The following is a 25,570-nucleotide window of genomic DNA, read 5'->3' on the forward strand; positions in this document are numbered from 1 at the left end:
GCGGCGGCCGGGGGCGGCGGCTGGGGCTGGGGCGCGTCGGCCCCGCAGCTGCGGCTCGTTGCTCTCCGCTCGGCCCCGCTCCGCCCGGCCCGGCCCTTAACAGCGGCGCCGTCCCGGGACGCCGTATGTGAGCCGGGAGGGCAGCGCCGCACCGCCCCGCACCGCCCCCGCGCACCAGCACCGCACCGGCACCCCGGCTCGGCCCCGCGGAGCTCCGGAGCAGCCGGCACCACCCCCGCCCCGGCACCCCACCATGAGCAACCTCAACAAGGACACCGAGCACACCAACGGCGGCGGCACCGTCGAGGAGGAGGTGGGCGCCGGGCTGGGCACGGGAGATGGGGCGGCGGGGAGCTGCGAGCGGCACCGGGACAGCGGAGTGGCTGCGGACCGGGGACGGGGCTGGGGCTGGGTCGCGACGGCGGCGGAGAACCGGGAGCGGCGACGGGACCAGGGACGGGGCGGCGGGGATGGAACGCCGGGGTGTCGGGGGACCGCGGGGGGAGCGCAGCGTCGTCGGGGAACCGGGGCTGGGCTGTTCGGGATGGAGCAGAGCGGTGTCGGGCACCGCGGAGGCGGCACCGGGGCGTCGGGGAAGCCGGGAAGGAGCGCGGCGCCTCTTTTGGGGAATAGAGGACCCGGTGTCAGGGCAGGACGCCCGGCTCCTCGGGGAGCCGGAGCCCGGATGCCGGGGCTGCTGCGGGCCGGGAGGCTGGGACCAGGCTGTGGGAGCCAGAGTACGGAGGTGCTGGCGAGCTGGTGGTGGAGTCCACGGGCCGCCCCGAGGAGGGGCTGGGACTGGGCAGGGCGAGTCTCCTGCTCAGCCTGGTGTCCCTGTGGGGCAGAGGGCTGGCAGGTCCCTGTTCCGTCCAGCGCAGCCGGTGCCCATGAGCATGGTGTCCTGTTGTCACGTCCATGTAGTGGGAGGGCTCTTGGATCCCCAGCCATGTGGGCTGCAAGGGAGACACTTGGACAATAGTGGAGGAGCCCTTGCCCTGCTCCCTGTGTGCTGGCAGCCTGGCTGGGGCTGGAGGACTGAGCTGACCTGCTGGCAGCCCCTTCCCCCAGATGCCACTGCAAGCCAGAGCCTGGATGCTGCTGGATTCAGGGCTGGGAAGGCTAGTAAGGGTCGGTTGTCTGTAGCCAGAGCTTGCAGCCCTCCACATTTACGCTTTGGCTGTTGGAGCCATTGGCTGATGTCATCGCTGCACCCCTGGAGCAGGTATTGCCATAGCGGGTTACTAGCTGCCCTCCATCTTGGAGAGGGCTCTGGAAAATGCCTGGCCTTGGAAACGTTTTGCTGCAGTCCTCTGTGCCTGGCCCTCAGGACTGGGGAGGTGCTCAGTCCCCTCCCCTCGCTGTCCTCCGTGCGCTCTCGCCGCCGCAACATGGCGCCTGGCTTGCTCCACCACCCACCGGGGCAGCGCGGGCCCTGTGCCGCAGCTGACTTGGGGCTGTCGCGTCCCCTGGGCTTCAGCCCCGGCGAGGGTGACCCGAGTAATGGGGTGGAATGGATTGGCAGGTGGTGGCTGGGGCGCTGCTGTCCGCAGCGTGGAGCAGGGCATCGGTGATGCGCCGATGCAATGGATGTGGATGCTGCGGGTGGGATGTCCCAGCGTCACCGGGTGGCACTGGTGTGGGTGGGCTGAGAGCCTGAGCACCTGGGGCCTGTGCTGCTCCTGGTGGAGGGAGGTTTGGTACCTGGGGGTTTCACAGGCTGTGCATGTGTGCGTAGAAGATTCTATGCGGCTCCTCAAGCCAATTATTCACCGGCCTGCAAAGGTCCCCGAGGTTGGTGCCACTTGGTGCATCCCATCCCAGTGGGATTGCTCCAGCTGGGCTGGTGCCTCACAGGTGGTGGTCAGGTGAGCTCCTGGTGCTGGGCAAGAGCCAGTCTGTTCCCCACTGCCGGGTGGTTGTTTGGCAAAGCAGGTGCTGGAGCGTTTCAGGAAATCCTCACCCTCTGGAGAGGCTGGTCCTCCCAGGAGTGGAGCTTGATGGCTGGAAAACTGAGTTAAAGATGGCATCCCTGTGGAGCGTGCAGGAGCTGGACAGAAGGGGCTCCTGCTCTCCGCTGTGCAGCCTCCAGGAGCGTGCGGGGAGGGGCACGGTCTGTCCACCCTGTTGGATGGTCTGCGGCCTCGCTGGGTGTGTCTGTCCCCCTGCACCCAGGGCTGCAGCAAAAGACCCTCCACCTGGGTTAGGCTGGGACTGGTGGGGGCTTAATGTCCCAGTCCCTGGTGGGATTGCTGTTGGAAAGTGCTTTCTCCACAAGAATCCAACAGGAATAATGCTGTGGGTGTGAGCACAGTTTGGGCTCCATGGTGGCTACCCTGAGCCTACTCTGAATGCTTGTTTTTCCAGTACCTCCTGGCTGACCAGGAGCTGCTCCTCACTGCAGAGGCTAGTGGAGGCATAAGGAGTGACCTTGTGTTCAGGATCCCAGCGTGGTCTGGGGGCCCAAATTCCTGCCCAGAAGCTCCCCTTGATAGCGATAAATACATTTGGTGCAAAGTGGAATCCTTCAGTCCCAACACATGCAGGAGGGTGTGCTGGAATATTTTCCCACACTGCATGGATAACACTGCCAGATCCTGGCGCTGTGGACACTCCTCCACCCCCCGCTCCCCCCCCACCATGCACCTCCTTCGCTGTCTCCCCAGGCGTTCGCAGAAGGGCGCCGTGTGCCCCAGATACAGCGGGGCGAAGCTCCCAAATTCAGCCCTTCCCTTTATCTTATCTGTGAGCCCCTGGATCTCGCAGCCGCTTCCTGGCTGGTGACATGCGGAGGACAGGAATGCCTCTCGCTCCTCTCGAGGTCGTTAACGGGAATGTTAAACAAACAGGGCCTAATGTCAGTCCCTGCTGTTCCTCACCAGACACCTCCCCAAACGCGATCCCTCCCCACTTGCTGCTATCTTCTGTTTAGTTTTCCAGGCAGCCACCAATCTGCGTGGCTGCATCTCTCCTGGCATTCCCGAAGGGTAGTGTGGACAGACAGCTGCCTAGGTGCTGCACTCCCACCCCTGTGGCAGGCAGAGCTTTTTCCAGCAGCTGGAGGAGCTCTCATGCTTCCCGTGGACACTGGGTGTAGTGTCCATGGCTGCATAGCAATAAAACCCTGTGTGTTCACCCCGCTCTCTGGAGTGCCTGTTGCAGACATGTGGGTTCTACTCTAGAAATTAGTTCTTGCTCTCCTGGGAAGTCACTGGGAAGTTGTGGGTCTGCCCTGAGTATGAGGAGTCTGGAGCTGGCTGCATAGATGCTCAAACTGGCAGCTGAAGTCTGTGATTGTCCTGTGCATCCTCCTGGCTGGTCTGGAGGGCCTGTTTGCAGCTCCATGGCTGGTGCCTGCTGCTCTTGAGGTAGAGCTTGGGGATCCTGGACTGCTGAAGGTGGGAAGTGTTAAACGTGAAGTTGTGCTGGAAGAGCCCAGGTGAGGACTGGCTAAGCTCTGCCAGAGAGGGTCATCTTAGGAAGAAATACTTCCATGTGGTAGGGTGGAGCTGTGGCACAGGCTGCCCAGAGAAGCTGTGGCTGCGCCATCCCTGGAAGTGCTCATGGCCAAGGTGGATGAGGCTTGCAGGAACCTGGTCTACTGGAAGGTCTCCCTGCCCGTGCTAAGGGTGGAATGGGATGGTCTTTAAGGTCCCTTTTAAACCAAATCATAATGTAATTCTGTGATCTTCCCTGTTGATCCATGGAAGGCTGTGGGTTAGAAAACTCTCTGTGTTGGACAGGCAGAAGACTCTTGGCTTCCAGACAACCTCCTCAGTAGCAAGTCCTACATCCCTTTTTCCTTAGCTGCTGCACTCCAGGGCTGCCGGAACTGCCTGTGAATGCTGCTGGTGAGTGGGCTGTGTTATGTGCTGGATGTCTGTAGCACTTCATGGACTGGTGCCAGGCATCTCTTGACTTCTGTAATCTCTGCTTGAGTGGACCTAGATACCTCGTGCATGTGTGGATTCCAGCTCTGCAGCTGCAAACAAATAAGGTTAGTGTGAGTTCTGGAGTCAAATGTCTCCTCTGATGCTGCTCTTCACTGTGAGGAACATGAAGCTGTAGTAGTTACAGTCACCACTCGCTAATCCTCTTGCACTTGGCCTGGCTGAAGCAGGATGGTGCCTCAGAGCTGTTTTCATGCATCCTAAAAGTCGCCTAAGTGTTAGATGCAGCTTTCTGTCAGTGACAGATTGTTGGCTGAGCAGACACCCTGGAGTCACCAGGCACACAGGGGTTCTGGGAACTGATGTGTTCCCAGACATCCTCTTGGTCTTGAGTTGAGCACTGAGCTGCTCTGAGAGGAGGAGGGATGTGGGAATCTCCCCATTATCTCCTCATGTCCTGTGAATACCCTCTGAAGGAGCTTCCTTCTCCTTTTTCGCTCTTTCAAATCTGAATTTCTTAGACATGAGTCTGAGCGTCAACATCCCAACTCAACTAGTCACCATGATAGGGTAATTTCTTCCTCCTGCCAGCTGGGCTATTAAATGAGACCCAGCTTCAGAAATGAGTTTCCTCCTTGGCTAATATGAGGAGCTGCTGAGCAGGACTTTCCCTCCTTAGCCTCAGAATTAATGGATTTTTGATGATGCCTGTGGAAGTTAGGAAGGGCCAAACTCCATGGTTCCTTTTCTAGGTCTCTGTTTTGCCCTCACCAAAGTAGCAAGGATGCCCTCTGACATTTTTGGGAGGTAGCTAAGAGTAGTTCAGGCTTTATTGTCCTTCCTCATAGCTCTGCTTGAGGATCTGGCACTGTAGGAGTTCAAGACTCTTGTTGGAACTAATGTGGAAGATTGTGGAGTGAAAGATCCTTTGAGTTTGCTGGTCTTGGCCGTGCCAAATCATGGAGACTTTGCTGCTTGGGTCTCAGAGCAACGCTGCTGCTCTTCTGGAGCTCTGCCTGAAATAAAGGCTTCAGCTTGAAACTTCCCTGTGGCATGACTGTAGAAGTAAGGTGGTTAGACCCCACTGCAAGACTCAGCATCTTCCTGCACCTTGTGGAATAGTGGAAACCAAGTTCCTCCTATGTGCCTGGCCCTGTGAAGGGACCTGATGAGGGGCAGGGCAGTGGGGACAGCTCCAACACTGGAGCTGCTGCACCTGGCCCATACTGAGGTGTGATCCTGAGCCAGGCATCAGGCAGCACATCTGATGAGGAGGGAGGAGTGGCACCAGGTGACCCTGCCCTTGGCACAGCAGAAGTGGGTGCTACAGGCTTGGCAAGGATTCTCCTGCGCCTGCCCCAAAGGGTCCTGGTGTGCTGGGGTGGCTGCAAACCCGAGGTGGGTGTTCTTGTCCTTGTGAAGGTTCTCCAGCCCTGCTGCACAGCCCAGGAGAAGCTGTGGAAATGTTTCACCTCCCAGTGTGGGGTGGTGCCTGCCCTCCTGTGCTGCAGTCGTGGTGTGTGTCTGTGGGTCAGAAGCTGTTGGCCTGGGGATGTGTGTCCTTCCCATCTATTTCCAAGGACAGGAGCCCTGTGTCTCCCTCAATGTGTAGCTGCCCTGGGTCACCTGTAGCAATGGCCTGAAGTGCAGCCTGAGCCATGGACTGGGAGAGAGCAGCCAGAGGGCATGTTGTGGGTTCAAGTTGGCACTTTTGGTCCATATTTTGGTGGCACATCTCTGCCCTGCTGTCTAGTGGTGCTGTCTTGCTAAGAGCTGGGCTGATGCAGTGTTGGATTAGTCCTGTGGGTGGTTGTCATCCTCCTGGTGTCCCCAGAGGTCTCTCTGTGCTGGGGTGACACCCCAGAAACTGCTGTCCACAGAGAAGAGCTGCTGTGAGCTTTCAGCTCTCCATCACCTGGGTTTTATGGAGTGCTTGCTCGTTGGGCTGTGGAGGTACCTGACATGCTGCCTGAGGCTGGGGCATGGCCATTGGTGTGCTGCCCCAAATTGGATTGATTTGAGGAGAAATTCTTCTGTCTCTGGATGTGTTCTGGGAGGCATGGGACTGAAGAGTGCCCAGGAGTTGTTGTGTGGTGGGGTGAGGCAGGTACAGGTGTACTCAATGAAAGATCTGAGGTGAGAACATTTCTTGTGAGGGTCCTGCTTCCAGAGCCATGTCTCCTGCCAGTCTCTGCCCTGGGGAGGAGCCCGTTTCACCACTGTCTCCTGCCTGGGGAGCAGGTGCCTGGGTGTGGGCAGGAAAGGCTGGTCCACAGCAGGTAAAATCCATGGCTCCAGCCAATGGTGACAGGTGTCTGTAGGTCCCCAACACCAGAGAGTGGCAGGTGAGGGTGTCTGGAGCCCAGGGCTCAGTGTGGTGGCTGGGTAGGGCTAGCATGCATGTGAGTGTCCTTCAGCATGTTGGCTGTGGCACTCGTGCCTGTCCCTTCTGGCTTAGTGGACCTCTTGGCAAGGTGAAAGGTGATGAAGGCAACCTGAGGGTGCTCAGCCAGCCCCTCCCTGTGCTGGGGAGCTGCCCTGTTGGGCAGTAATCTCTTGGGGATTGTGGGGCTGAGCTTTCCAAATGCTTCATCAGCTTTGAGCCCCTGTTGTGGCCCAAACCCATCTGGGTGCTGTTCTTTTTGTGAGAGCTGCAGAGACAGAGGTGGTGGGACTTGAGAGCAGGAGGAGGCATCCATGGCACAGCTACACCAGCAGCGCTTCCTCTGCCAGGGCCCAGGTCTATTCTTGGGTGCTGTCCTCTTGTGCCTGGACTTATCAGCTGCCATGTGCTTCCTGCTCTCCCGGAGTGGGGCTGGTGCCTCTCCCTGCTTCCCCCTTGTCAGTGTCTTCCTCCCCTGACCACAGGGGTGGCTGAGGCCCGCTGACATCCCCTGCCTGATGTGGGGGAAGAGCAGTGCTGGGGAGAGGCTGCTCTGGCTATGAGCAGTGTGGAACACCACAGCCTTGGGGACAAAATGCTGGTGTTGGGGACAAAAGGCTGGTGCACTTGGGCTGGCTTGTGGTCAGCCCTCTTCCCTTTGGGCCAGTGGGACGTTGGTCCTCGTGTGCCTTTCGTGCAAAAGGCTGTTTTCGGAGGGAAATGCCTGAAGCCTGCCTTGCTTCAAGCACTTCAAGGCTCTCTTTCCCCTCTGGGGATGGGTGAACATCTTTCCAGTGCTTCAAGGGGGAGGTTCAAGGCCCTCTTTCCCCTCTGGGGATGGGTGAACATCTTTCCAGCGGGTGGGAAGCTCTGGGCTTCCGGGCTGGAGCGGCTCCTGTCCCGATCCTTTGCCGGGGCTCAGTGCGATCCTGCCTGAGGACACCGGAGCCCTGCAAGGCCAGCAGCCCCGGCTTTTGCCGCCTCTCTTCTGACCGGCGGAGGGGAAACTGAGGCATGGAGCAGTGAAGCAGCCCGTTCTCTCGGGATTCCTGCCCCGTGGCGTGGAGGCTGCCCCGCTTGCCTGCCGAGGCAAGCACATCTCTCTCTCCCAGTTCTCCTCCCTTGCGGTTCCTGGGGCTTTGTGCTGAGGACCAAAGCAGCCCCGGGTTGCAGCGGCAGCACTCTGCAGCCCCACGGCCTGTGTGAGACACCGAGGGGAGGATCCCGTCCCATTTTTCAGCGCCGCCGCTGGACTCCGTGCGCTCCCCTCCCCGCAGCCCTGTTGTGCAAGCTCGCCGCCCCATTCCGCTCCCGTGCCTTATAAGTCCCGGCTCCGGGGGCAGCCGCAGCCTCGCCGCATTCCAGCGCTCTCGCCTCGAGTGGCCCTGGCTGCATCGCGGTGCCCGGGACCGGGGCTCCGTGTCCCCCTCTGGCCTCGCTGGGGACCCCCGACACCAGGCAGGCACCCCACTGAGATGCTCTCCCAGGGGGAAAAGCTGTGGTGCAGATCCCTGAGCTCCTGGCACCACAGAGTGCCTTTGGGATGCTGTGGCAGAGCTTGTCCCTGTCCTCAGCGTGGGGCTGGTGGCATAGGAAGAAGGCTCAGTGGACATGTTGGTGGGAACTAGTGGGAAATGGCTCTTTTCTAGGAAAAACTGCCATGAGACTGGAGTGGCTTCCTGGAGAGGGGGAATGTCCAACGGCACAATGTGGGCGAGGCATTAGTGTACATTCCTGCTGTACCTGTGCTCAGGTGTCTGAGCCACTGCGGTGCTGCAGGTGCTGGAAGTATGGATCCGAGACCAGGCCAGTTTTGGGGGCTGGAGTAGCCCAAGCTGTGCTGTGGGTGATGTAGTTAAAGGGCTGATCTCTCCAAAGGAGAGGGTTGGCCTTGCTGGCTCTGGGGGGGATTCAGAGCAGTCTTCTAACAAAACAACCCCAGTCACTGCAGCCTCAGGGGGTGGGTACCTGTGCCCTTGCATCAGACCCTTCTGACATAACCCTTTTTGGGCTGCAGAACAGCTCAGAGCTCTCTTTTGAGAGCTCTTACTCCAAACAGCTGTGGGAGCTGTGCTTGTCTCCTGGCAGCTCTGAGGCTGTGGCAGCACAAGGCAGGTGCTGCTGCTTGCCTCCTTTACAGCCTTGGTGTGAAGCTCCTGGCTGGGCTGGCCCAAGGTGTGTGTGTCTCTCTGGGGAGATGCAGCTGTGCAAGGACTGACACTGAGAACTCAGTGCTAAATGGTTTGTCCATGTCCCTCCTCCCCCTGCGTGGGAAGCTATGCTGGGATCCTCCCTCTCTAAGAGATGGCCTAGATGGTCTTGTCCCTCCTGGCATGAATCCTGTTTTCCGTGGCTCTCCTCCATCTTTATCAGGTGTTTGGACTAGGGACATCCCCAGAGGGGCAGGGATGGGGAAGGGAGAGTGTTTTCTGCAGGGCCTGCAGCAGTGTGACTCTGCTGGGCCATCCTGGGTGAGAGCTGTTCCCTGTCCTGCTGCCCCCCATGCCCACGTGTCTGGTTCAGATCAGTCCTGGGTGGGATGTGACTGCTCTCACTGGCATCAGTGCCTAAGAATGAGCAGAAGAACATGGTATTCCTGGAGATCTGCTCCTGCTGGATGTCTGCACATGTAGTTTGGCCCAGGCAGTTCCTGATCCAGCCCTGGATGGACATTTTTGATTGTGGTTTGGTTTGGTGGTTTTTGTCCTGTGCCTTTTCCAGATGCACTGTGGGGAGGCTGGATTTGGTGTTGGGTGGCATGGACTTGAAGTAGGGCATGTTTTAGCAGAAGTTATCCTGTCATGGCATGTTGAGTATGAGGGCTGGATGCCTGGATTTGTCAGCCCTAGGTACTGACAGGGTGGTACTACTGGGCTCTCAAAGTCTGCAGGACTTGGGCTGACTGGAGAGTCCCACTTTGGTTAATCCACTGGAAGATGCTTCTCTGGATCCTGTTGCCCTCATCTACAGCTTCATCCCTTATGGGAACAGGGGAAGAGGCTGGACCAGGTTTCCCAGAGTGCACAGGAGGCTCAGACTCGTAAGCTGCCTCCTGCTTTTCCCTGTGGGGTAACCTAAATCTCCTTTGCTTTATGTGTGGTGTGAAAGTGAGCTCCCTCTGGCTTAGCTCACTCTGTCCCTTAAAAATATTGCTCAGGTCTCTCAGCAGCCTCACCCTCCCTTCACTGAATAACTTGGTCTCCCTCTTTCCTTACCCCTCTCTAGATCACTTATGGATGTGCTGAATTGCAGAGATCTGGTAAAACCAACTGCTTGGTCTTGTTGCTTCCAACAAGCTCTTCTGAGCAGGGACTTCTTAGTTTGTCTTGAGACCCTCTTTGGAGAGGTTGGCTGGTGGCATTTGGAATTGCCCAGACTTTGGGGCAATGGTAGACCTTGCTGGGGGCTGTGGCTTGGCTTTCCAATGCCTTTTCAGTGCTGTGGATGGTGACAAACAGAACTTGGAGGCCAAAAGGAAACTTCTGGGCAGCAAGAGGAGATTTCTTGCTCCTGTCCTTATGGGGCTGGCACTGGGAGCGTGTTACCTCTGACAAAGAGCTTTCCTGGGCACCTGCCTCGCTGTGTTCAGGCTGATGTGAGGGCTCCAGCTCTGGCTCCCCCTTCCCTGAGCCACCAGGCATCTTCCATCCTGTCACGCCTGTCGCAAGGACTTACCAAGTGACGCGTCACGGGGCCATTTAGAGACCCAACAGGGATGTGGATTTCTGTCTGCTCGGAAGAAAAATCCATTCTGGGGGCTGAGCGCACTTGGATCCTGAAATATTGAAAAGGGACAATGCTTTCACATGGCTGAGGCACATGTGTGCCACCACACTCTGCAGTCCTCCCCTGCAAGAGATGGCCGTGGGTCTTTTGGGAGCACACTGTGAGTGCTCTGTGGAGCTCATGCTGAAGTGCAAGCGCTGAGGTCTTGGAGGCAGCCAGCAAGCCAAGAAACAGTGGCATTGTCCCCTCTGTCCAGGCATGGGGTGGCCTTGGAGAGGTGCCTTAAAGCACCAGATGTGGGGTGGGGTAGTTGAGGAACCTGTCAGACTGAGCCTGAGCTGGAAAGTGTTCCTGGAGTGCTCCACATGGCATCCTGCTTCCCAAGGCAGGGCAGAGCAAGAGTGTGTGGTAGAGCCATCCATATTGAAGGGTCAGGGGAGGGGATGGGAAGGGTGCTCTGGTTCTGCTCCTGAGCTGTGCTGGGCCAGAGAAGGGCTCCTCACACTAGTGTAGTGGGGGACAGTGGCAGCCCTTAGTCTCAGCATGCACAGGAGAGCAGGAGCACCCCAAGCCTTTCACAATCACTGTTCATCCTGAGGGGCTTTACCCTGGGAATGGCATCTTTCTTGGCAGGACTGTCCTGGGCACAGGAGTTCAAGGAGGTGAGTTTTCATGTAAGTAAGAGAAACTTCCCTGTGTGGTGGAGTCTCTATCTGACTGCCCCCAAAGAATTACAGAGGCAGGGGCTCCTGTGTTTCCAGGTCTGCCTCCAGCCCAGGAGCAGGGCAAGCGTATGTTGGTAAAAGTGGTTTTGGATACAGCTCACTCTGTCTGGAGAAGGGGAAATGGCTGATCTCCAGCCCAGGAGCAGAGCAAGCGTATGTTGGTAAAAGTTTTGGATACAGCTCACTCTGTCTGGAGAAGGGGAAATGGCTGAGCACAACAAACCAGGGAGCAGAGCCCTTCTGCCCTGCAAACATAATGGGGTCACTCTGTGCTGGAAGCAGGCCAGGAGATGAGCTCTGGCTTGGGGCTCCTGCTCCTTGTTCATAATGACGAGTGTCTTCATGACTTTGGTTGTGCATAGCTTCCCTTTCCAGCTCTGTGCTGATTTACAAGAAGCCTCTGCAGCTTCATTGTGCTGCTTCCTATGGAAATGGTCTGCCAGCCAGTGTGCAGAGACAAGGTGCTCTTGATGAGTCTGTTGAGCAGAGGTCTCCCAGGCCATGAGCCTTCAGCACTTTCTTTTCCTGGTTATTCAAGTGAACTATTATCTATAATTTTAATGGATTATCTATTGAAATCCTCCTCTGGCACTGTGTTTTTTGCTTTGACATGAGTGTGTTTGGACTTGGTCCATGACTTGAACGGCCTAGGAAGAGCAGATGGCTACAGGGGCTTGGCCCTGCACAGCTGCTCTTGGCTGGGCACAGCAGAATAACTGCTCTGAGAATGGGTTTGGGAGCAGCTTCTGAAGGGTCTGAGTGTGCTGGGGAAGGAGCTGGGATGGGCCCAGAAATCTTCCCGCAGTGATATTCTGGGGCTGTTGCATAAGTCAAGAGCTCCGAGTGGGGCAGTGAGGTGTTTCTCAAAATTGAGGGCTGTCTTTGAATTGGTGATGGAATTAAAGTGCCAGGGTAGGTTGAGGAGAGGAGATCTAGCCTGTGATCTGTAGAAAGATCTGGAGAGAACTGGGGTTTGTACTGGTCCCTTCTGGACCTTTGGGATGTGTCAGACTTGGTTCTTGTGGCAGTGTGTGGTCTTTGCCAGTTTAGCCATCAAGGTTCTGTCAGGCTGTGGGGCTGGTGTCCATGCCTTCATCAACCCTGGCCGTGATGCCAGGGACTGAATTTTTGTAAAGGCGTCAATCCTCTGAGGTGGAGGTCAAAGGGCTGGGTGTGTTTTATCCTGGACAACACTCCCCTAATGCAGGGAAGGGTTAGTGGACCTTTGATGCGAGGTGTCCTATTCTTAGTGCACTTCTGAACTGTGCTCTGTGCTCCTGCTTGGGCACCAAACATCTCCTTTCAGTACAGCTCTTTGGCCTCTCCCCTAGGTACGGACGCTGTTTGTCAGTGGCCTTCCTGTGGATATCAAACCCAGAGAGCTCTACCTTCTCTTCCGACCATTCAAGGTAAGAACGTCTTCAGATCTGGTTTTTGGAGGAACAGATGATGTTTTGTGGATGACCTGGCACCAAAGGTCTGTCGGGGAGGTAGGGATGACATGGGAGCCTGAAGCCAGCACGGGATGCCATGACTTGTGCTCAACTGGGAACCTCCAGTTGGAGCCTGCCATTGGAATCGTGCTGTCTCTAAGCTTGATGAAACCTGCTTGGTCAGCCCTGCTGCTCAGCTGGACCAGCCCTTCCTTGAGGATGTGTCCTCATCCTCCAAACTCCCCCTCCTTCTCTAATAACCACCTAGGCTGTCTCAGGGCAAGTGGGGTTCCCTTGTCTGCACTCCTCTAGCACAGGGAGGGTTCTCTGCTTTCTCTAGGCACTAGCCAGGGCAGGGTGCTCATCTTTGTAGCTGGATGAAGAGCTAGAAAATGGGATTCCTTCCCAAAGGGCCAGGATGGAAGAGCTAAAATACATGCCCTTCCCCCAGTCTTCTGTACTGGTGGAAAAGACGTGTTATTGTCCCTGTTTCTACTGTGGCCCTGCCCTGTGGAGGGCTTGGTGCTGCAGGAGCTGCTGGAGCTGTCGTGTTGTGTCTTGTTTGTAGCATGGCCTCCTCAGGAGCCTGACACTGACTTGCTTTCTTCTCTCCTGCAGGGTTATGAGGGGTCACTGATCAAGCTGACTTCAAAGCAGGTACCTCCTTCCAGCCTGTGTGTTTTTGGCTTTTGCTATCAAACTGGACATGCCAGGAGGGGAGAGGGGGAAGATCCCATTTCACTGTGTAGTGCACTGTCTGGGCCAGCACCCGCTACACAGCAGGGTTCTACTGACCCAGCGTGTTCTGAATGTCTCCATGTCTTCTCCTGCTGCCCTGGGTGAGCCCTGAGGCTTCAGCCCCAAATCTTGTGCTGCCTTCCCCTCTCCCATGCTGATCAAGGCAGGGGTAGCCATGCTGGAGGCTTGTCAGAGTGAGCGGCGTCCCCACACGTAGGAATGCCAAAGCATTTGTGGTGGAGCAGATGCAGAGCAGGAATCTTGAGCCAATGACCCAAGCCCTGCTAGAAGCCCCTGTGCAGATTAGGATGCTCTCTTCTGCTGGTTGTCTGGGGTGGCAAGGCAGCCTGAGGAGCTGGAAGAATCTTCCAGACTGAAATGGGTCTCGTTTCTTTTAGCCAGTGGGTTTTGTGACCTTCGACAGCCGGGCTGGCGCTGAAGCAGCCAAGAACGCCTTGAATGTGAGTACCCAAAGTGCTGGGGGCTGAAGGGGCTGGGGACCACGTGGACCCAGAGCTGAGGGCAGAGACAGGCCAGGGTCCTCTACCAGCTGTGCTCTGGAGTGTGGAAGTGAAATGGTCCTGCAGCATCCCACCAGGGAGGCAGGAGAGCTGCTCAAGGCTGACATCAACCTGGGCAAACGGATGCAAGCTGTCTCTATGTAGTTTTTGACCACTGGAAGACATCTCTGAGGGTGTGGGGACCTGCTGTGACTCTGTAAAATATCTTGAGGATGGTCAGCATGGAAAGGACACCCAAAATGATCCCCATCCTGCAGGAGTGTTGGTGGGATCTGGTCAGCAAGTCATGGTTCTGCTGTGCTGTACACCTTGCCTTGGGCCTTTTGACACCTTCTAGTGCCTCTGCTCAGGCTGGAAGAAGGTGTAGATGGGAGCTCCCACACAGATGGGGGTTATTCCAGCCCCAGTGTAGACAGTTACCCCAACTTCAGCAGACAGACCTTTCCTGAGCCCTGCTGGTAGCCATCCCTGCTGTAGTGGTTGGTGAACTGCACATAAGGAGCAGAACTGTGTCCCTCCTGTTGGAAACAGTGGTCCTGGGTCTAACGTTGGTCCTGGCCAGATAAATGTTAAAACAAAAGCATGTGGGAACTTGAGTGTTGCAGTGAGGTGACGAAAATCTGGGCATGTGACTGCAGTGTGGTGGCCTTGGTTCCTCAGTTGGCCTTTGCTCCATGAATAACCACAGCCTGTGCTTGGGCTGGAGCTTCACCTCTGAGAAACCCCTGTGCTCTCTCCTGTGACAGGGCATCCGCTTCGACCCTGAGAACCCCCAGACCTTGCGGTTAGAGTTCGCTAAAGCCAACACAAAGATGGCCAAGAGCAAGCTGATGGCCACACCGAACCCCACCAACATCCACCCTGCCTTGGGTGCACATTTCATTGCACGGGACCCCTGTGAGTATGCTGGGAGGGGCTTGGAGGTCATGGCCTCCAAGAGAGATGCACAACTCTGTGAATGCTGCCACAGTGGAAAGGAGCCCAGCCTCACCTCTGCTCTGCCTGAAATCTGCCAGGGGCAGGCAGGCCAGTAGGATATTGGAGCCACAGGAGAATAACAGGCAGCTGGGCAACATAGAACTGTTGAGACATGAAAGTTGGATTTGATAGTGCAAGTGATACTATAAATCTTTTAAAGCATCCCTGAATGTGAGCATAAGGGATGAGTCCTGTGCCATCATCCTCTGTGTAGCCTGGTGGGCTGAGTAGCCCTGCTGAGGCTTACGGGGTGACCTGTATGTAATGTGGCTCTGAGCCCCCTGTCCTGCATCCTGTGGCACTGACCTTCTGCTGCCTGTGTGGACCAGTGTCCAAAGCCCACGTAGGGCTGTAATGTGACACATTCCTGGGCTCTTCTGTCGAGGCTGGGAGGCTGGACCAGCAGCTGTGCGCACAGACTTTATACCTGATCAAGACAGCGCAGAGCTTTAGCCTGGGGTGGGGAATCTGGAGCCTGTCCCCAAAGCAGGCTGTTGGGACCAGTACTGGGACGCTGTCCCCTTGTCTCCCCCTCCTGTCTAGATGACCTGACTGGAGCGGCTCTCATCCCAGCGTCTCCGGAAGCGTGGGCTCCCGCAGCAGCTGTGCGCACAGATTTTATACCTGATCAAGACGGCAGCGCAGAGCTTTAGCCTGGGGTGGGGAATCCGGAGCCTGTCCCCAAAGCAGGCTGTTGGGACCAGTACTGGGACGCTGTCCCCTTGTCTCCCCCTCCTGTCTAGATGACCTGACTGGAGCGGCTCTCATCCCAGCGTCTCCGGAAGCGTGGGCTCCCTACCCCCTGTACACCACGGAGCTGACCCCTGCCATCCCCCACGCCGCCTTCACCTACCCGGCCGCAGCTGCCGCGGCCGCCGCTCTTCACGCTCAGGTGAGTCGCTCCCCACCTCCCGTGCGGGGCTGGGCCCTCCTGTCTCCCCGCCACGGTGCTCCCATTCCCGCGGGCTCCGCTTGGCCAGTTCGACCCTGGCCTCTGCACCTTGGCTCCTGGGCAGAGCTGCTCTGGCTGCAGGGCAGCCCGAGGAGGGCTCTGTGCAGCCCAGAGCAGGCAGAGCTGCTGGTGGTTTCTGACCCTGCACGTCCAGCCTGCTTTCCTGCAAGGGGCAGGCCAGTGGGAGGAAGTCAGGGCTCGATTTCTGGCTGGTCCTGTTGCTCCCCGTGGCCAGATAACTACACTGAGGAACTGCTGGGAGGAAACACTTCCTGCACGTAACATGCCTATGAAATGTCATCCCAAGTCACAGCAAAAGCAACGGGCTTAGCTCTGTGCTAAATCGAGGGGCTCAGCCTAATGACTCAAACACTTCCAAAGCTGGAGGAGGGTGTCCTGCAGGAGATAAGTGACTAGAGCCTTGCCAGAGTGAGGAATTGTGATGGAGCAGGGTGTTAGCCATCCTCGGTACAGGCTAGTGAGGAGAGTCATTCCAAGCAGGAGCCTCTGGAAGTGCAGATGGTGGTGCAGCCAGCTGCCTGGTGTCCCCAGGTTTGCTTGCTGACAGCTGAGGATGTAGGGATGCCTGTATGCTCTGACACGGATGCTTTAATGTACAGAGACCACATAAACCCTGAAACCATGAACACGCAAAGGGAAAGTCAAAACAGAGTAGCAGTGTCCTAATTCCAAGCTAAGGTGCTTGGTTTGAAGCACTTGCCCAGGAGAAGCTGGAACCCCTGTCCCTGCCCTGCTCAGTGTGCCCAGCCAGCTGTGCTCTGCCTGCTTCTGTGTCTGCTCCCATAGTGGTGCCATGGGAGACAGGGCAGTGGGGCTGAGCGTTGGGCTTAACCTCTGCTCCAGCACAGGCAGGGTGCTGACTCCTACTCTTCCCTGCTTAAATGGAGAGCAGGAGGAGCTGTGTCCTCTCACACTGCCATCCTGGCTGGCAGTGAGCTGTGTTGGCCCTTGGGCGTCCTGTTGCTTCCTGCAAGCTTTGTGATGGTAACTGCCCAGCTTCAAGCCAAGCTTGCTTCCCAAATGCCATGTGGAGTGGATGCAGACTCCTGTCCTCTGTCCTGCCCCTCTCACACCTGCACATCTCTCCTGCTTCTGCCCTTCTACAGGTGAGCTGTTGTTGGGCTGAAGCTCCAGGGGGGTAGGGAGAAGTTCATAGGGGTTCAGGACAGGACCAGGAAGAGCACTAGAATGTTCTTCCAATGACCTCCAGAGCCAAGCTGCTTCTTCACTAGGAAGGTTGTGCTTGCTGGTGTTTTCCAGAAGTTGGTGGTGGTGGCCACAACTACAAGGCTGTGCTGTGCTCCTCAGTGGCCCAGGAGAGCAGTGTCTTCCTGCCCCTTGTGTGTGTAGGGTGGTGGTCAAGGTTGAATTGTCCCTGGAAGGAAGGACCAGGAAAAATCAACCCCTCTGGCCTGTCTGAGGTGGCTGAGGGAGGTGAAACTTTTACTGCAGTTTCTTCCAGGGTGGTCACTGGTGACTGTATAGGGACCCTGAGTGTGAGGGTTAGACACCCACACTTTATGGTGCAAAGTTGGGGAGAAAACTCTGCTCTTGTAGAGTGGAGGGTATTAAGGAGGCCTCCAGCTACATCTTTTCCCTTTGGGGTCTCAGTTCCTGCCCTCCAGCTAGTGAGCTACTGGTTTCCAAAGAGGTTGTCTGGACTCATCAGAAGACCCTGAGGAGCTTCTTGTGTAGGTAGAGCTCCCTGCCCAAGGGGTCCATGGGTAGTGATGGGCTCAAGCCTTAGGGAGCCAGGGCAGCCCCTGCAGGCAGTGCCTGGACCCAGCTCTGTTCCAGGGAGGCTGCTGGGCAGTCCCAGCTGCTCCTGGCTGTGCTGAGCCAGTGCTGACCCTGCAGGGGCATGTCCTGGCATAGGATATGTTACCAATAAAATTTAGTGGGGTTAAACATTACTCCTGCTGGCAGCTCTGGGCTGGAGCCCTGTTCCTTGCAGAGCTGAGGGTGGAGCACAACAGGGAGATGACTTTTGCTCACAAACTGGGCTGAAAGCTGTGCCCTTAGTCCCCGTGTGCTGAGCCCTCTGCCCTTGCTGGGAGGGGCTGGCTCACTCATGTGGTGGGCTTATGGGTTATTCCCCAGAACAGTCACAGTTCTTCCTCCTGGTGGACTGGTGTTGGCTGGAGGGCATCCATGGGGATGGCCAGAGCTGTAGCAGCTCCACAGTGATCAGCCTTGAGGCAGGCAAGAAGCTGGAGGATGTAGCTAAACCAAGATCTTGTCACAAGAGATTTAAACCTGAAGGGCTCGTCTTCTTGCAGAGCTGAGTTCAGCATCGGGGAGAGGAGGTGGCCTGGCCTGGCCTCCTGAAGAGCTGCCCAGAGGGCTGGCAGGAGGGATGAGGGGCAGGAGGTGGTGAGAGGCTGGCCTGGCCTCGGGAACCCTTGGTAAGCCACTCCCAGCCGATGGCTGCTGCTCCTGGCACGTCCATGCCTTGGCGATGCTCCGGGCAGGCACCAGGCTGCAGCAGCTGTGACTGTAGCCTGACCCTGCCCTGCCGGGGACTCTGCTGACTTTAAGATTGCCCCATCTGCCTTCCCTCCCTCCCACCCTCTCTCAAATCCCTCCTTTGATGTCCCTAGTGAACTCCAGCCATGATGCCAGCGCAGGCTAGCCCCGAAGCTCAGAGCTGTCCCTGGAGATGGGACGCCCTAGTGATGCCTTATTGCAGCTAGTGGAGTGGCTGTACTACAGCTCCATTCCTAGAAGTGTTAAGCATGATGGCAGCCACGTCTGGAAAGACTGGTAAGGTAACCATCTCTCCTCCAAGGTGCACTGTGGGATTTGCAAGCTTCTGCCCATCTCTGTAGCCCGTATCTCCTTGGCAACCCAGTGCATGGGCCTCACGCTACCCACCCACCAGAGCCTGGGGAATGAGATGCCAGGCCTTCTTTCTAACCCACATCTCCAACTTGGCAGCACATGACATGGCGCACACAGCATGGCACCATCTTACATCAGCTCCTCCCAGCTGAGCCAGGCTCGGCCAGGCCCTGCCCGTGGGAGGGGAGCAGCCCGGTTGAGCTGGGGCAGAGACCACCCTGCCACTCGGCCTGAAAGAAACCTGGTTTCTCCCCAACCTTGACCCTTCGAGGGCAACCAGAAATACACCTTGACCTCACTCCTGCACACGGTGGGGGAGGTGAGTGACGTGGTAGTTGATAGCACACGACTAAATTTTAGTGGGCACCTTAGACAACAGCACTTGCCGGTCACTTTGTTCCAGAATTGCATACCGGGACAGACCCTGCCCTAATCATGGGTCTAATCTCACTGCTTTCCTCTCTGGTAATGGAAATGGAGCCAGTTCCTACCTGGAGCTTGACTTCTCTCTTGCAGCCTGAAATCACAGGCAGGACACAGGTTGTGTGAGCTGTAATGGAGGGAATCAGCAGCCTTGGGAGAGAGGGCTGTGTGGTGTAGGAGACTGGGAGCTTGGGAAGAGGGAAGGGTCTGGGACTGGTTGGCAGGGGGATGGTTGGTGTTTGACTGAAGGAAATGAGCCCTGGTTCAGTTCTCCAGCAGTGGTTCTGAGCAGACCTTTTCCTCTCTGTGGAAGTGATGATAAGAAAAGAAGCCACCAAAGATGAGGGCCCAGGTCTGCCTTTGCCCTTAGAAAACTGTGAGGTGCAAAGATGTGCAGAGTTATAATTTTCCCTCCTGGAACGATGGAAAGAGCTTGACACAGGCATAGAGACAATGGTACAGCTTGTCTTGTTCTGCTTGGTCCTGGTAGGCAAGTCCACCCATTGCTGGTAGGATGGAGTTGGGCTGCATTGTGTCTCTGAGGTGGAACCACTGGTTTTGGGGTGCCTCTAAACCAGGCTATGAGTGGGCAGGAGGGAATGCCAGGGCTATTCATGCTTCTAGAACTCTTTTGCAGAGATGCTTCCACCTGTGGCAGCACCCATGAGGGCAGGACTCTGCTCTCAGCAGGACTTGCCATGGGAAGCAGGTTGGATGCAGGATTGGCTCATAAAAACATGGCCACATGGTGTTTCTGGAGACACAGCTGATGTGTTGGGTGCCTGGAGTCCCTGGTAGGTGTTTCCAAGGCAGTCAGCCAGGTCAAAGCCTGAGGGCATAGAGATGCCAGTCTTTTTGGGAGGGGGCTGCCCAAGGTTCCCTTGAAGCATCCACTGGAGACCTTGAGTAGATGGCAGAGGTGGGACTCTGGCTCCAGGACCTGTCAGAGTGAGTGGTGGGTGGAGGGAGCAGTCCTGGATCATGGCTGTGTGGTTGTGCAAGAGCCTGGAAGGATCTTGGGACTTCCTGGTGCTGGGTTGAGTCTGATCCTATTGATGAAAGCAGAGGTTGGTTCCAAACCCCCTTTCCCTTGCAGCTAAGCTGACAGACCCGCCCTAGACTGGAGACAAGATGAATTTTTTGTCCCTAATAACTTGTTGCCTGTTGGTGCTGTCGTGTAGGGACTTCCCAGGATTATTTCTCTCTGGGCAAGCTCCATGCTTCCCAGAGATATGAAGCCTCTTGTTCAAGATGTTCATGCTTGTGGTAACTTTCCAAACTCCAGTAACTTAGAGGTGGCATAGCTGGCCAAGCAGCCCCAAGCCAGCAGTTCCCTCCTAGCCAGGGGAAAATCAGGCAGGAGATGCTCTGAGCATCCTCCAAGCAGAGGATGCTCCTGAGCAGCTGTCCTGGCTAAGTGGTGGGACTGATGGGCCATCAGAAGAGACTTGTGGCCAACAGTGGCTCTCCCTGGCTGGCTCAATCCAAAAGAAAATAACACAGCTTGCTGTAAAAAGGGAAATGCTTGTTTGCTGCAGTCTCAGAGAGGGGTGTGTCTCCCTGAGCCATAGGGGTGCAAGGCGTTGGACTGATGGATAGATGCATGCCTGTTAGAATGTTCCTGAGAGGATGGATCAGTGCCTGTCCAGTCCCACATGTTCCTTGCCCTGGTGTGGGATGGTGTGCTGTGTCTCCAGCTCTCCCTCCCCAGAGCTGCTTGGGGAGATGCACAGACTCGATCCCACTGCATCTGGTTTTCCTGGTGGTGGGCTGAGCTGCTCTGGTCCCACACCTCATCGTGCCCCCGCACAGGTGAGGTGGTGCCTGTGCTGCCTGCCTGAGTCACATTCCATGGGCTGTGTTTCCCGAGGGAGCAGAGCAGCTCTTGCTGCTCAGCAGCAGCTGCCCAGGGCTCACAGCTGGTGACCTGCAGTGCTGCTCTGCACTTGAGCAGCTTGGCAGCAAGATGCAGCTCTTGGATGTGTTAGCTGGATCCTACCAGCTCCCAGGAGCACAGGGAGTGCTTTGTGCCTGCCTGCACCAGGAGTGGTCCATGGGGATCATTCCACCTAGAGATAGGTCAGAGCTCTAAGGTGCTGGGGCTGGCTGCAGACCAAGAGGTAACTGAGGAGGAAAGACAGGTCCTCCAAGTCAAAGGTGCTCTGAGGAGGGACCTGTGTACTTGGTCCTTGCTTCCCCTCTTTGGAAGGATGTGCTCTCCCTGAGGATGGTGGACAATTGGATACTTAAATTCTGAGGGCAACTGGGAGAGACAAAGGAGGTTTTGACAAGGAGAGTGAAGCTCTGATGAGCTGTTTCCCTGCCCCATTTATAATTTCATTGTGACTTTTAGGCAGCTGCTGGTGTTGTGCTGCAGAAAGGGAGAGGTTCCTGGCCTCTGGGAGGTGGCAGGCAGAGGCACATGTTTCTCCTCTCCAGCTGTTTCTGGGAGAGATGTTGAAGGCTGCAGCATGAGGCTGCAGCAGTTGGCCAGCAGTGGCTGCCTCATCCCTGTGAGCAGGAGATGTGTTGGTGGTGTGACCAGACTCCTTTCCAATTGTGAGCTAATGCCTCTCCAGAAACAACAGTGTCACTTCCAGTAAAAGCCTCTCTTGCCCTGCTTTCCTCACCCAGTGCTGAACATCCCCATTAGTTCTCAGCTTCCTCCTTGACAGATGTAGTATTTTGAGGGGTGTGAAGAGAAAACTGCCTTGGCAGGTGCCTAGAGAGTGTCCTCTTGGCGATCTGCTGCTTCCAGTGTTTTCTGCTGGCTTTGGGAATCTCCCTCCTACTGAGTTCCTGCCTCATCCCATCAAGCCCTTTATCCTTCCGTAGGCTGAAAGGCCTGGCAGCCATTCCCTCACCCTGCCAGCATGTCAGGGCCTTGGGTTGTACCCAGGATTGTCACGTCTGTAGCAGCTCCTGCGGGGCTCCAGGCTGAGCCCCTCTGAATGCAGGGCTGGGCTGGTGTCCTGTGGGGTCAGGCTGGGTGGGTTTGGTGTGTGAGCATTGTAGAGCTGCAGGAGGAAGGCAGAGAGGGGTGGTCCATTGCAGTGATGGTTTATTAGCACCAGAGCTACAAACAGTGCATGTTTTAGGAGAAAAATCGGATTTCTCTTCAAAGTGGAGGTGCTGAGGCTCTGCAGGTGGGCCAGAAGGTGGCTCTGAGGCCGGGATGGAGGGCCACCAGGCTGGGCTGTACTGGCTCCTGTATGGCCTGGCTGGGCTGCGTGGGGTGGAGGCAGCTCTCAGGGTTAAGCACTCACAGCCTTGTGAAGGAAGGGGGAGTTTCCTGTTGCTGCTGGGCAGGAGGAAACTGCTTCCAGCTGTCGAGGGGAGGGCTGTGGAGTGGGAGACACTGGCCAGGGAGGACAGGACAGCTGCAGAGGAGATGTGGCTCTGCTGAGCAAGCACCTCCTGGTGACAGGGGACAAGAAATCCCTGTCCTTGCTCTGGCAGCTGCTGTGGGGGCCCTGTAAGCTGTCAGTGGTGCTGCTGCCCATGCCAGGCCTTCCTGGGTGGTGTCTGTGCACAGAGTGGTGGCCCTGGCTGGGCAGGAAAGGTCCCTCTCCCAGGCTAAAGGAGACGTGAAGACACTCAGTGTGGCACTTCGGTGCTGGCACTAGGTGGGACCCCTCCCTGGGGAGGAGGGTCTTGCTAACCTCCATGCCCTTGATTCCCATGGCTGGACTGACTGGATGCTGTGCCATGAAGTGAGGTGTGGGGCCAGCTGGGAGCTAATTTAGTGGCATGCACTTGCCTTGTGAAGGTGTCAGGCAAGAGTCTAGCAGATTATGGAACCATGGAATGGTTCAAGTTGGAAGGAACCTTAAACCAATCCCATTCCATCCCCATGCAGGGATATCTTCCACTAGAGCAGGTTGTTCAAGTCTTGTCCAAACTGGCCTTGTTCTGAGCTGATGAGAGGCACCTGTGAGGACAGAGCTTCTGCTGCCTGGCAGGGCTCATTTTGGAGCCATCTCCTGCAGAGGGACTCAAGGCCCATAGCTCGTGTGGCTGCACTTCCTGGCACTGCAGCCCCAGTGCCTGTGGGGGAGAACTCGGCTGCTGCAGGCAGCAGTGCTGGGGTTGTGGCAGTCTGCTGCACATCTCTGCATATCCTTGGGAGAGGAGCATCCAGCCAGGCTTGTTTGGGTGAGGGGACATCTGTGCCAAGATGAATGAGACAAGGGGAGTGGCTCACATGGGGCTCCAGGGGGTTTTCTGCCACTTTTCTCCCCATCTTAGAACCAAGTCCATCACTGTGCTGGTTCCCAGAGCCCTGAACGTGCTGAGGCTGTGCTTCTCTCCTGGCAGCTGAGGAGGGAGGAGTGGGGGGTGGCTGCTGTGCTCCAGCAGCAGGACCAAGTTCCAATTGCTGCTGCTGGATCCGTGCTCAGTGAAGTGGCATGGGCTTGTCTCCTGCTGCTGTCAGGCAGGGAGCTGCTGATGCAGCCCAGCCAGACACACTGGCCCTGCTGACCAGATGGGATCATCTGGATGTCTCAGGCTGGGCGTTGCCAGCTCCCTGTGTCTCCTAAGGGGCTGGAAAGTGTCTGTTCAGCTACTGTCCCTTGTTTGCTTGTTAGGTCCCTATCCAGTCCTTTCCTTGGCAAGGACCAGGTCTGAGAAATAGATGTGGCAGCAAACACCTGCTGGGGAAGCCTCCAAGTCTTGCTGGTTTTCAGCTCTTCCAAGTTCTTCCCATGGTGTGGTTTGCCTGGAGCCACTCCTGGTAGCAGAGTTGGGGCTTGGAAAACTCCATGGGCATCTGCTGTAGTGGATGAGCCACTTCTTCCCCCATACATGTCCTGTAGAGGTTGTCTGGTTTTAATGCGTGGTCTAGAGATGCCTCCTTTGGCTGGCTGGGGGTGGAGCTGTTTGAGTAGTATTTGGAGCTCACCCTGGAGCCTCCTGTCCTGTGCTGGAGACACCTTTGCTCCGGGGACCTTGCACATGGCTTGAAGGAGCTGAAGGTTTGTACTCTGGCTGAGGTAATCCTGGATCATGGACCTCTGCCGTGGCTTTCTTTTCCAGATGCGCTGGTATCCTCCCTCTGAAGCTACCCAGCAAGGATGGAAGTCTCGTCAGTTTTGTTAGTTCATTAGTAAGTAATTAATTACTCTGGGAGTCAGGTCTTTGTCTTGCTCTTCCTTGGGCTCCTTGCACTCTTGGGGGGAGGAGGGATGGGAGCTTGGGCTCAGCCCCGCACGCCCACCCAAGGATGTGGTTGGGTTTCCTGGACGGGAGCAGGGAGACCCCCAAGCCAAGCCCTGGGCTGGGGCAGAGGCCGTGGGGGACCCTCAGGACACGGCTCCAGCTCACCGCGCTCCTCTCCCGCAGCGTCTCTCCTCGGCTTGTGTTCCTCCTCCCTGCCTCTCCGCAGAGGGAAGTGCCAGGGACGATTTCCTCCTCCCTGCCTCTCCGCAGAGGGAAGTGCCAGGGACGATTTCCTCCTCCCTGCCTCTCCGCAGAGGGAAGTGCCAGGGACGATCGCTCCGGCTCCTCTGGATTTGGTACGTGGCCAGAGGACAAGGTGCCTGGCCCCGCCGCGCTGCCCCCAGCGCTGCCAGCACCCCTTTCCCTGGACTGTGAAGCCATCGTGGCCCAGCCATGGGCTGTGCGCTGCCTCCACCCCTCTCTCCATCCCTCCCTCAGGCCATTCCCAGGACCTCCTCCCCGCCTGAGCTTTGCCATCCGGCTGCACTGAAACCCAGCCGGGGGCCAGGTCCTGGGCTTCCCCAGGCTCTCCCTGCTCCGGGGGCAGCTCGGCTGAAGGAATCGAAAGGCAAAATGGGTTTTGCATGTTTTCTGGCATGAATTAAAACACTTAACTTGTGTCTGTGTGAGTGTAAGTTTGTTTGTTCTAGCGTTTGTGTAACCGTTAGCAACAGGTCTTGGCCCAACGGATTGATCCATCAAGGTTTTCTTCTTGCTTTGGTGAAGACTTGGCTTTGAGAAATACTAACTGTCCTTGTCTCACCCCTTCTCCCACCTCCACCCTTCCCTCCCTAGGATGACCAGAAAAATTTCAAAAATGCTTTTTTTTTTCCTTTTTTTTTTTAAAGTATGATGCACTGGGTTTTTGTTCTCATCCATTCTGCTTGTTTTAAAGTCAGGGTTATTATATTATTTTTTTCCTTCTTCAAACTTCTATATATAGAACAGCTGTAAAATATCTAACCTCTTTTTTTTCCCCCCGCATTCTTCTGATTGGAGAGCATCCAGTCTTGCCAAATAATCAGCCATCCTTATGGGAATACCGAACAAAAAAAAAAAGTACGAGTATTTTTGTACCATGTGTAATAAGGAAATATTTATGCATCATAAAGAATTTCTTGTGTGTTTGTGTGCAATTAATTATTATTATTATTATTAAAGAGAAATTGTAATCCTGTAAGATAAGTTAATGTTTAGTTAAAAGCTTGAAAAAGAAGGGTTGTCTTCTGTACCAATGATTCAGTCAGGCATAGTAAACAAGAAATTGTGCAATTTTTGTTTTAGCATCTTATTGCTTGGTATTGAAGTGCTTGAAGTATTATCTGACCATGGCTGTCTTGCTTGTATTAAAAGATTTGAGAATAAGTTGCTCTATAATTGCTGATCCTATGAGAATGTGAAACTGGATAATATATGAAATGCAACCAAAAAAAAATATATATACCCAGAGGCTGCTGTGACTTTTTCTTTCTGTGGTCTTGGGTGTTTTCTTGTGGGAATGGTGTGGGTTGCTTCAGGCCTGGCCTGCTCCCGTTTCCCAGGCTGGAAGGATGCGGGCTGGTTTGGGATGCAGCTGAGGACCAGGAGCTGGGATCTTCCCGATCCTGCTGGGAGCAGGGCAAGCCCTCGCCTGGATGGGCATGTGCTGTGGGGGGTTGGTGGCGTGAAGCTCTGCCGGAGGCCTCTGCGAGGCCAGCCCTGAGCTCTTTTGGATGTTTTTGT

General features: G+C 56.1%; 1 protein-coding gene across 2 annotated transcripts; it reads left to right on the plus strand.

Annotated features, from left to right (window-relative positions):
* On the plus strand, positions 1-25,291 carry RBPMS2 (RNA binding protein, mRNA processing factor 2). Of its 2 annotated transcripts, XR_005953722.1 has the most exons (9): positions 1-313; positions 12,053-12,130; positions 12,773-12,811; positions 13,291-13,353; positions 14,160-14,310; positions 15,135-15,283; positions 17,965-18,127; positions 23,666-23,735; positions 23,972-25,291. XR_005953722.1 is itself a non-coding variant. In XM_041418803.1 (8 exons), the coding sequence occupies exons 1-7, from the start codon at positions 254-256 to the stop codon at positions 23,726-23,728; spliced, it is 603 nt and encodes a 200-aa protein (XP_041274737.1). In that variant the 5' UTR covers positions 1-253; the 3' UTR covers positions 23,729-23,735; positions 23,972-25,291. The 2 variants fall into 2 exon arrangements, 1 of the variants encoding a protein (XP_041274737.1); XM_041418803.1 differs by lacking the exon at positions 17,965-18,127.
* Positions 25,292-25,570: the final 279 nt, after the last annotated feature.

The sequence above is a fragment of the Onychostruthus taczanowskii genome, unplaced genomic scaffold (genome assembly GCF_017590055.1).
Source record: "Onychostruthus taczanowskii isolate IOZ18803 unplaced genomic scaffold, ASM1759005v1 scaffold6, whole genome shotgun sequence".
In the NCBI taxonomy this organism is placed as follows: domain Eukaryota; kingdom Metazoa; phylum Chordata; class Aves; order Passeriformes; family Passeridae; genus Onychostruthus; species Onychostruthus taczanowskii.

Coding starts and splice junctions, on each gene's coding strand:
- RBPMS2 (XM_041418803.1), top strand. CDS start 254: ATGAGCAACCTCAACAAGGACACCGAGCACACCAACGGCGGCGGCACC. Junction 12,131..12,772: donor TTCTCTTCCGACCATTCAAG/GTAAGAACGTCT, acceptor TCTCTCCTGCAG/GGTTATGAGGGGTCACTGAT. Junction 15,284..23,665: donor CCGCCGCTCTTCACGCTCAG/GTGAGTCGCTCC, acceptor TTTCTTTTCCAG/ATGCGCTGGTATCCTCCCTC.